The sequence below is a fragment of the Arachis ipaensis genome, chromosome B07 (genome assembly GCF_000816755.2).
Source record: "Arachis ipaensis cultivar K30076 chromosome B07, Araip1.1, whole genome shotgun sequence".
Taxonomy (NCBI): domain Eukaryota; kingdom Viridiplantae; phylum Streptophyta; class Magnoliopsida; order Fabales; family Fabaceae; genus Arachis; species Arachis ipaensis.
This window is the reverse complement of record NC_029791.2, coordinates 95,536,682-95,548,014: the sequence shown is the minus strand read 5'-3', so window position 1 is coordinate 95,548,014 and position 11,333 is coordinate 95,536,682. Positions and strand designations below refer to the sequence as shown.

Here is an 11,333-nt window from a genome sequence, read left to right as displayed (position 1 = left end):
GGGGGAAAAACCTAATTTTAGTATATATATATATATATATAATTAGTAAAATAATTAATAATATTATATTATATTTAAATTTTTATTTTAATTTATATTATATATATAATGATAGGTATATAAATTTTAAAATTTTATTTTATTTATTGAATTTTAATAATTATAGGAACAGGTAAAAGGGGGCGAATACCTGCGGATAGGAATGAGACGAATTCTATGTGAATTATTGTAGGACGACACGAAATCGAGTAGAGTAAAAACAAGCCCTTGCCATCCTACTCAGGAAGCTCCGATGGGACTCCAATGCTTTGAAGAAACCCTGCCTTTCTTTCTCAGCACCTGGAAGCAGTTAGAAGTTTGTGCTTCCCTAGACCCACCATAATGTAGTCTTTTTTAGTTTCTTGGGCCTTTGGCCCCGTTTACCATTTAAAAAAAAAAACACGTGGATACAGATTTGGATAATTTCATTAAGGAAAACGTCAAACAATCAATAATTATTTCATCAGAACTAGTGAACTATATCGACGATTAATGCCACTTAATCTTACCCAAATATTTTAATTTAATAAAAGCTACTCCCAAAAAGCGAACAGTTTCTTACACCCCAAAAATAAATCAACCAGGGAAAATGGTTTAAACTAGATATAATTATTACCATTAAACAACTGGGTTGCAAGGAGGTGGTTTCCAGCATCAAGTAAAAGTAACAAGAAACAGATGACCAGTCACTGCCATCTGCTAATGCTACATACTCCTAAATCACATCCCATTCAGCCTGAACTACTTAAATCACCCATATTCAGAATGGCTAAAGCAGAAAACTAACCTACACAATGTTTTTTCTTTTAATCTTGCACTAATAATACAGAAAAGCTAATGTTACATGTTTGTCTCGTGGATGCTTAAAGCAGCAAGCAGACAGATAAGTAAGAACATAACAAGTGCGTGGAGCCTGACCACCCCATGCCAAATCCAATACACAAACTAGCTACCAGAGTTTCATTTCCAGGGCATTCCAGAAATTCCTTGTGGGGTGTTATTGTTATTGCAAACATCTGTACTCAGGTTAAGTGGGCTCCCGGCTCCACCAGAAGATTCACTAAGAGTGCCATGCGATGGCGAGCTGCTTTGACCTGCCGGGAGAACATTAGGGGAGGAAGCTAAGGTCCCCATCTGGTTCTGGTTCTGGTTCTGATTCTGGTTCGATGACTTCATTTTCTTGTAACCACCATCTACAAGGAAGCTTGCGAAAACTATCTGCAAAACATTAAGAACACGAGGATATGCTTTTTTCCGCTTTAAAATTTCTGCATTATACAGGAACAAATCAAGAAATCCAATGTACCTGAATTGGGGAAGCAGCTACACAAACACCTGCGATTGCACCACCCATAACCCGACCATCAGGCCCAGACAAGGTCAGACTTAAAGAACCAGTTCTTTGGAACTGACCATTTTCAGAAAGAAGAAAAGAACCACAGAGTGCCAGGATCTCAAATCGTCCCTGAAAACCCAAATACCAGTTTTCACAATGCTTTGATAAATGAAAACAATAATACATGTAAAACTCTTAACAGTCTACAAGAGATTGATCAAAGACATTTGCAGTTAAAAGAAATATCGAGGGATCTAATGAATTTTTGGCACGAAGATGAATTCAATCAAATGAAAAGGACAAAATGAGAAGGACACAGTGAGAAGTTGCTCAGACGTTCAGATGTTTAATAACCTCATAAGTCACAGTTCCTCCAGGTATCGAAGGTTGGCTAAGTGTTACATTAGATATGGTTCCATTTGCTGTTAAGATACAAATATTTCTTGGACCATCCATGGAGATGGACGTAACCTTTACTCCCAGATCCTGGGAAAAAAATATAAAAAATCATGTTATCTCAAGGGGAATGAAGCAGTAATGTTTGGAGATTACTAGAATCAGAACCAAGATAGTATTACCTCTCCAGATTTCACAGTAAGAACATGCGGAGTGAAAGTAAGTTTTGCCAATCCTGCAAGTGAGAATTTCTGTGAGAAACTACCCTGAAACTCAATAGCTAAATTCCATAATGAAAATATTGTAAAACCATGCACATTTATATGAGGCTAATTTGCAGATGAACATAGCTAAAGTTTGCTCATGTTACAGGAATACAAGGCAAATAGGACATTGCTTACAAACCGGCAGAAAAAATCACACCAAAAAAAGAAAGAACATATGATACACGGGCAAAAGTGTCATTTTAGAAAAAATTAGGGAATCCAAACTCGAGAGCAGGATGGAATTGGTCCCAAAGAGTTCCTGCAGATAAATAGATTATTACAATACAAGAAGCATCTATCCACCTTCACCTTCTCCAATTTACAATTAGAAAGTTACAGAGTGACCCACAGCAACGTTGTAGCTTAAGTGCTTAAACCAATATTTTAAAACGATCAAACACCATCAAAACGTATACCGTCAGAAAATAGAGCAATATTATATACAAACCACAGCGAAGCCAAAAAAAATAATGTTAAAAATTGTTACACACCACGAAAAGCTTAAAAAAATAAAAGAAAGAAAAGACCGAGAACAACAAATTAGAACTACACCTTAGCAATAAAAAAAAAAGACTAAAAAAGCTCAAAGCTTGAAAGCAAAGACTATAAAAGAAGAGCAATTACCAAGACCCTTTAAGTGAGGATGCTTGTTGAGAGAGCCACGAGGCCTTCCCCTTTTCTTCCCGGAATTAGAATTAGGTGTGGCGGAAGCAATTCCCGGCGACATAGCTCCGCCACCGGACTGATTCTGGTTCAAGCTCGAATTCAGATTCGGATTCTGGTTCTGGCTGTGGTTAACGGTCATACCAGGAGCAGAAGAATCTGGATTCAACCCTAACCCTACGCCGCCACCATCCGGTACGTATTTCCTTGGCCTCCCTCTCTTCTTCTTCGGCTCAGAGCTACTCCCGATGTGGCCGCCCTGTGGCAGCGCCGCCACCGATTCGATGCCGCCAACCGCGCTGCCATTGATGTTGATAGGAGCAGCGGTGACTGCGGTGGAAGGGTGGTAAGTTGGAGAAGCAGAAGGTGGCGCAAGAGGGTTGTTGTTGCTGTTGCTGTAGAGAGCAGGGCCATCAGAAAAGTCCAAACGCATGTTGTTATGGCTGTGAAGCCCAACGGTGAAGCCTTCTCTGCTTCCCATCTCCGATCCCGACATGCTTTTCACTTTTCAGTTTTTCACACACACTCTCTCTCTCTCTCTCTCTCTCTCTCTCTCTCTCGCTTGCTGTTTCTCAGTGTCTGTGGATTCCACAACAATACAGGATTTATGTTAACGTTCTCATCTGCTTCTGGTTTTGGCCGTACAGAGATATAAACCCTAATCTGAATAGGAACATTCAATTTAGGGTACAATAATAATAACTATGACAAATTGACAACACTTCCCTTACCCCCTCTGCCCCCCGCCACACACAATCATCAACTTTCCTTTTTCTGCTTCCGGACACATCATAACTAAACCTCATTCAATTATTCAAATTCAAATTTCGAAAGTAACAAACGAATCCCTCCTATCAAATTGAAAACCCTTCTTTTCTTCTTTTTCCTTTTTTTTTTCTTGGTGGTTTTGAAATTTCGCATTCGCGCACCGGATTAAAAATTTTGGACCGGCTCTTACAAAATTTGATTTTGCCCCCAAAATCAGAACGCCGAAGGAAAGGGAGGGAAAAACCGTAGCCCTAATTTCACATTATCGGGCAGTGTTGCAGTAAAACTCCCCAAATCGGCCACACACTGATGATAGTCAAGTTACATATTTTACTTCCGAGAATCGTGAAAACAGAAAATTCTTTTGGAATAAAAGGATTGTTTTAATTAAATTGAGTGAGTCCGCTGATTAAAAAGTATATAATTTTAGAGCATCAATTTGGAATTTTCATATTGCGAAAATGGTGTTTTTTTTTGTTTGTTTTCTTAATTGGCTAGCAGAATCGAGTTAAATTAAAAATAAAAGAACACATGGAAAGGAGGAGAAATAAAATGAAGAACGACAAAAGGGAGAAAATAATAATAATAATAATAACAATAACAATAAATAATAAATTTCTTTTAACTTACCAAATAACTCTATGGAAAAGGAATTTGCTTACTAAAATATGGCGATGAAAAATAAGTTTGATAAACTTAATCTAAATGAAATTCTGGAGATGGTGTCAGATGATTATATATTGAGGACTTAATTTTGAATTTGATCATGGAAAATCAAGCTCCTTCCATTCTTAAGCCAACCACTGAGGGATCCTTAGAAAAATATGAAGATTAGTATAGGCCATGAAAATTGTCTTTGATTGTCATGTCCCTCGAAAAAACTATCAATTTTCAAGTTATTGATAAAAGGGTTCAAAAACAATGGATAAAAAATGGGCTAATTTTTTCGGATATGATGCACGGTTTGGTGTAACGCCCGTTTATGGAGGTTAGTGGTGTTTAACAAGTGTGTGACGGCGGTCATCTGACGGAGGAAAATCGGACGGTCCGATTTCATGCAGGGGGTGAGGGTCACAAATTGGACCGTCCGATTTGTGCGCAGTGATGGTGCATGCATTGAAGTCGGACCAAACGATTTGTAGCATGCGGAAGAGTGTTGGTTTTTTTTTACCGAAGGAAATCGGACCAACCGATTTGAGGGCCTATTTCAAAAAATGTTGCTAACCAAAATCGGACCCAGCGATTTTGGGTAAAGAAAATTTTTTGGGCGGGCTTTCTGGTAATCGGACCGTCCGATTTTTTTGTTCTTAAAATTTCGAATGGCCATACATCCGATTGGATGGTCCGATTTGAGTGTGGTATATATATATATATTGATGCACCCACCGAATCTGAGCAGCTCATTTCATTCTTCTTCTTCGTTGCTACAACTCTCTAAATCTCTTCTTTGCAGATCTTTTCTTCTTTATTTGTAGATCTCTTCTTCTCTATTATCATGGATGATAGAGTAAGATTAAAAGTGTATTATGATGGCCATATTTTATTACAAACATCAGAAGGAGTGAAATTTGTGTGTGATAATTCGTTAGATATTATTATTCCATTCACACTGTCATTTGAAGAATTAAAAGGGGTCATATGTGAGAAGATGGATTTTGAAATATCTAGGAGAGTGTCGTGTATTCTGTACAGATATCCTATATCTGTCTTTGGTGGGTTCGTGCAATTTCAAACGAAATACGTGACTGACGAAGTGAGCATGCAAGAAATGTTTTCAGTGTATCTTGAAAGTCGGTCGCGAATGACGTTTATCGAATTGTACATCGAGTTCGAGCAATCTGCAGCGGACCGAGATATTGAATTGGAAGATTACAACAGTGATAGTGAAGAAGAGTTCGAAAGTAACTACGAGGTCGTTGATCCGGGTGGAAACGAAGATCAAGCTGACGAGACTATGGTGGCAGATGTAGTGGATGTGGCAAATGCACTAGCAAATCAGCAGCCGTTTGTGGAGCCGAGTTTCATGCGGTCATTGGATTTGGATGCCATGCATGCACCGGAGTATCCTCAATATGTAAATGCAGGTGCGCCATTAATTTAAATTAAGATTTGTGATAGTATGATTTGTGCATGAGTTGTGTTTAGGACAAATAATTAAGACAAGGGTAAATAGGCAAAATATAGCATGTAATTAGTAATTGTTTAACGTTTAATATAGTCAAATTGGTGATTGAATCAAACTGGCTCGGCCGGTTCGACCGGGGCAGACACTTGGACAGGGCTGGTCGGTTCTACCGGAGTGGCCGGTTCGACTGGACCGACTGGTTCGACCGGACCGACCGGTTCAACTGGACTGGTTGGTTCAACCGGACCAGCTTGGTCGACCAAAATGACCGATTTGATTGGACCGGCCATCTAGACCGGATTGGTCGGTCCTCCTAAGCAGGGCATTAGCACAGGAGTTGACGGTTCGACCGGACCGGCCGGTTGGACCGGACCGGTCAGTTCAATCGGACCAGCTTGGTCGACCAAAATGACCGGTTCGATAACCGGTTCGGTTTTGAGAAGTACGTTTTCCATTTTTCTGTGCTTATTAGTTTATTACATTATTAGTTCTAACAACTCTAAAATTTGTGATGTTATTGCAGCAGAGCTTCCCCTTATGCCGGATGGTGAATTTACTGTGGGGATGGAATTCAGTTCTAGGGAGGCAGTAATTAAGGCGATGAAAGATTATACAATCCGCAGAGGTGTAGATTATCAGGTGCATGAGTCAGAACCGACGACATTCTATGCCAAATGCACCCAGTATCATGCAGGATGTGATTGGCTGATCAGGGTGAGCAAAATGTCCAGAAAGTTCTGTTGGGAGATAAGGAGGTACAACGGTAGTCACACCTGTACTAGGGCCACCATTTCTCAAGATCATTTGAAGCTGGATTCCAACACAGTTGCAGAAGCAATAAAGCCGTTGGTAGAAGTTGACCCGTCTATTAGGGTGAAATCAGTGATTGCGGAAGTACAGTTAAAGTTTAACTACACCATCAGTTATCACAAAGCATGGTTGGCTAAACAGAAGGCAGTGGAGTCAATTTTCGGAGGGTGGGAAGCTTCGTACGAAGCCTTGCCGATATGGTTTGAGGCCATGATTCACAAGGAGCCATCCGCAGTTGTTCATTTTGAAACAATGCCTGCGTACCAGGGAGATGACTTGGTTCCTAATATTCGTGTGCTAAACCGAGTCTTCTGGAGTTATTATCCTTGTATTAGAGCCTTCAGACATTGCAAGCCAATAGTGCAGGTAGACAGAACTCATTTGTATGGAAAGTACAAGGGTTGTTTGTTGGTTGCAGTCTCACAGGATGGCAACAACAACATCGTCCCGATTGCATTTGCCATAGTTGAGGGAGAGACATCTGAGGCTTGGCACTTTTTTCTCAGTAACTTGCGACAGCATGTTGTGACACGTGATGGTGTGGGCCTTATCTCCGATCGACATGACTCCATTAGGTCTGCTATTGCTCGTAGTCACGGAGCTTGGTCTCCTCCCAGAGCATTCCACATGTTTTGCATCAGACACATAGAGTCCAACTTTCTGAGAAAATTCAAGGCTCCGTATCTACAGAAGCTTATTGTCAACATCGATATGATATTTACGATTACATTTACTCCTGGACTCAGTTATTATGATGAATGTTTCTTATGGTGGGCCCTTTTTTATGTGACAGGTTACTCGCGAACAGTTCACGAATACGAGACGCGTTATCAGCGTTTACGTGAGCGGGGTGAGGCTTATACCAACTGGTTGGATCGAATCCCGCGTGAGCAGTATGCTTTGGCATTTGATGGGGGATATCGATGGGGTCATATGACAACCAATCTAGTGGAATGCATCAACTCGGTATTGAAAGGGGCTCGCAATCTTCCAGTCACTGCACTTGTTAAGGCAACATTTTACAAGCTTAATGAATTGTTCACCCGAAAAAGAGCCGAAGCTGAGGCTTGAATTAATGCAGGACATGTGTTCTCTGAACTTGTAACCTCCAAACTACATGCAAATCAGCGGGCAGCAGGTAACATCCAAGTTAGTTGCTTTGACCGACAGAATGAGGTATTCGAAGTGCGTGAGTGTCTTAGTGGTGTGGAGTATACAGTGGACCTCCGTCAACAACGGTGTGACTGTGGTGAGTTCCAAGTGGATCGGCTTCCGTGTCGACATGTGTTTGCTTGTTGTGCAAACCAACGTCTTGATTGGCAACTGTATGTACATGATGTCTACAAGATGGACCAGATTCGACGAGTGTACAGGGCTAGGTTTAGGCCACTCGGGAATCCGACAACATGGGCTGTTTACCATGGACCTCGATTCGTAGGTAATCCATTCCTAAGACGGGTATCCAAAGGTCGGCCAAGGATGACCCGGTTCTTGAATGAGATGGACACTCGGATGTTGCGTGGTCCTAGGCGATGTAAGCAATGCGGGGCCAAGGGCCACAGCCGTAGTAGATGTCGTCAATGTGGTGGGCCAAGTAATCCGGGTGCGACCACGCAATAGAGCTCCGGCCATAGCGGTTACTCGATTTAGTGTATGACTTTGAGTATTTTATATATTGTATGACTTTCGTATGTGGCGTTATTGTATGACGTGATTAACAATTCCAATTCAAGACATAATTCCTTCTTTTTAAATATATCATCTTTAAATATATCATGTTTAAAACCAAATCTTTTTAGATATTTACTTCGATAGAAACTTTCAATTTTATAAAATTTCGGCAGCATCTCCTCTAAAACTCGGACTTTGCCACCCTATTTGGGTCCCATCCGAATATTTCTCAAACCTGTTCTCAACTATTTCCAAATCTCAAACATTCAACAAAATTGAACCAGTTCTATGAATAAGTCCAACACATTCTACATAATTAAGTCCGACATGCTACATAAATAAGTTCAAGACATGATACATAAATAAGTCTAACACATGCTATATAAATAAGTACACGACAAGATACATAAGTAAGTCCAACATCAGTTTCTCATCGCCCATTTTACATCTTTGACTAATTTCTTGCATTTCTTCGCAACCTTCTTAAAAGCGGATGGGGTATACCGACTAGCGCTCCGCCGAGGGGGTCAGCTCTAAGGTTGTATCCTTTTCGCTGTTCACCAGTGGTTGTACCTATGAAAATATTTGATAACCAAATAGTCAAATCAACTAATCAACTCAAATAATCAATAACCAACTAATTCAACAAACAACTAACTAAAAAAATAACTCAAATAATCAATAATCAAGTCAAATAATCGATGACCAACTAATCATATCAACTAATCAAACCGAATAATCAATAACCAACTACTTCATCAAACAACTAATTCAATAATCAACAATCAAGTCAAATAATCAATTTACTACAACTTGTTTTACCTGCAGTAGGCGCTGAACCATGATCCGGACCATCACCCCTATCATCATCATCCTCACCATCCGCCTCATCCTCGTCGTCGTCCTCATCGTCATCCTCATCATCATCCTCGTCTGCAACCTCATCCCCATCTGGATGGTCAACCAGAAAGTCATCATTGTCCTCATCAGCTGGCTGATAGCTCTCTAGAATGAGATTCATCGGAACATGACGATCAACGCCGCTCTGTATGATACCCCTCGTGGCATCATCACTCATACCAGAGTCAACAGAAAATCTACCTCTAGACGTACCAGAGGAAGTGTGCTGTCGAGGTCTCGTATCCAACGACAATCTACCTGGAGCTATCCCGCTCGGTTAGGCCATTTGACCGGTGGGAATGTCTCTGTAAGCTGGATATGAGTAACTTGGAGCAGGAGCCATGAACCCAAGTAGCTGGCTAAAAGAACCCTGTTCACTAGATTCTTGGTGCGGGACACTCCAGTACTGCTGATATACTGGTGGAGTCAGGTAATCCGCAGAATGCATGTCAGGAATGTATGGAGTGAACTGTTCAGGCTCTTGTTGTGCCTGTGTTTGTGAGGAGGGCGGTGGTGGTTGCGGTGGCGATGGTGGTTGCGGTGATTGTGGTTCTTGGTTCTCCTGATTATCTTGCGGATCACCGGGCTGATTATCTTGCGGTTCCATCTGTGACAGCTGTAAGTGGTCACCAAATGCACCTCGGTACCAATGCAAGTAGATATCTGCCTGATGCTGTGAGGGCACCGTGTCATCGACAAGAACTAGACTATACCGGTTCGTCCACTGCATAACCCAGGATGAGTGGGTTCCAGACCAATCTTGATTCTTCGGACCTGTCAGAACTTCGCCGTGTGCTTCACCTAGGTCTCGCTCCTGATCAGGAATACCCTGAGTCAAGCCAAACTGCCTCCTCAGTCTATCAGATGCATGCCACTCAATACATTCAAAAGATATAAGTGGAACTGTGGCACTCCAAATAGCAGAATGCTGACGGATGTCAGGAGGAATCACTTCCGGATCGGTCCTTCCAATTGCATAAGGCTCCCAAACAAACTGCACACATTATGCAAGTAACCAACGATTACACACAAAATAATAATACGGCTTAACGAAAAGAACTACTTATTTATTACAACAAACATGTCCTTCTTGCAAAACATCTAGATCTCTCCTATAGGTCTCAAGGGTACGAAATCTGTAAGGCCGATTCTGACGCTTCCAGTTATGGAACCTGACATCAAGCGAGTCGCTAACTTACATTTATGGATACAATTTAAAATACACTATTTAAAAGCGTTTAGTAATTAAATTTACCTATTTGCAATCGAAAAGATTTGAGGATTGCTTGGAATTGGCGCAATGAATGGTAGACGGGTCCAAGCCCAGGCAAGCAACAGTGTCAGCGGACCATCAATCTCCTTACAGTCGACCCGAGTTGCTCTACACAATGATCTATACAGGTGTGCCAAGCAGGCCGATCCTCAGCTGAACTGTATGATTCCTGCAAAGTTACGGAGTAACGGTAGAAACTTCCAGTGCACCCCTGATGCAGACTTATCTCCAAACATAACGGTCCCAAACAATAACATTATGTGGCACTTCACGTACCTCTGAATCTGGATATCATCAACCAACACTAATCGAGCTTTCAATGCTCGAAACCAAACCAACTTGATGAAACTTCCCCTGCAGTCTGACTTCATAGGTGCAACACCAAACTGATCCAGACATTCAGTCTCTAAAGCCTCATAACTGCTCAGTGTCGGTCCCGTAACTGGAAAACCATTCGTCGGCAGACCAAGAATTAAAGCCACATCCTCCAGTGTCACGGCACACTCACCAACCGGAAAGTGGAACGTGTGTGTTTCAGGGCGCCATCTCTCGACCAGAGCATTAACCAATGCTGACTGGCATTGGACAACTCCAATCTGTGAAACATGATAAAAGCCTGTGTCCCGTAAATACCCTTCCACTATTGGATTGTACCGATCCGGCGGCATATAGTGGTCACATTGCAACATTCGAGAACCCTAAACACAAACATAATATTAAATAATTAACAAATTAAATTTATTTATCAACTCAAACTTTCATTACCAAATAACAAGTAAAACGTATCCACAACCACAACCAATAAAAATATCTATTAAATAAAAAACTATTATACTATATACTAATACTAAAGTAACTATTCAATTATATTCTAACAACATACATACAACAATAAATCAATCATTAATCATTTATTAAATATTTATGTTATACTTATAACAAAAATAGTTAACTTAATAATTTTTAAATCATAATATTTATTTATTTTACTATTTTCCTACGAATGCTTAATCATCATAAATAAATATTATTACTACAAAAAAATTACTTATTACTAACAATATTACTACTTAAATGATTTTCATT

At 40.6% G+C, this 11,333-nt stretch overlaps 2 protein-coding genes across 2 annotated transcripts; one reads left to right on the top strand and one right to left on the bottom strand.

The window, feature by feature from the left end:
• On the bottom strand, positions 616-4,123 carry LOC107609581 (AT-hook motif nuclear-localized protein 10). The gene is made up of 6 exons (XM_016311583.2): positions 4,099-4,123; positions 2,662-3,363; positions 1,954-2,006; positions 1,730-1,861; positions 1,346-1,504; positions 616-1,257 (listed from the first exon to the last, which is right to left on the bottom strand). Exons 2-6 carry the CDS (start codon positions 3,194-3,196, stop codon positions 1,000-1,002), a joined length of 1,137 nt encoding a protein of 378 aa, XP_016167069.1. The 5' UTR covers positions 3,197-3,363; positions 4,099-4,123; the 3' UTR covers positions 616-999.
• On the top strand, positions 5,423-7,474 carry LOC107607450. Its single transcript, XM_016309406.1, has 3 exons — positions 5,423-5,552; positions 5,687-5,896; positions 6,117-7,474. The coding sequence occupies exons 1-3, from the start codon at positions 5,423-5,425 to the stop codon at positions 7,472-7,474; spliced, it is 1,698 nt and encodes a 565-aa protein (XP_016164892.1).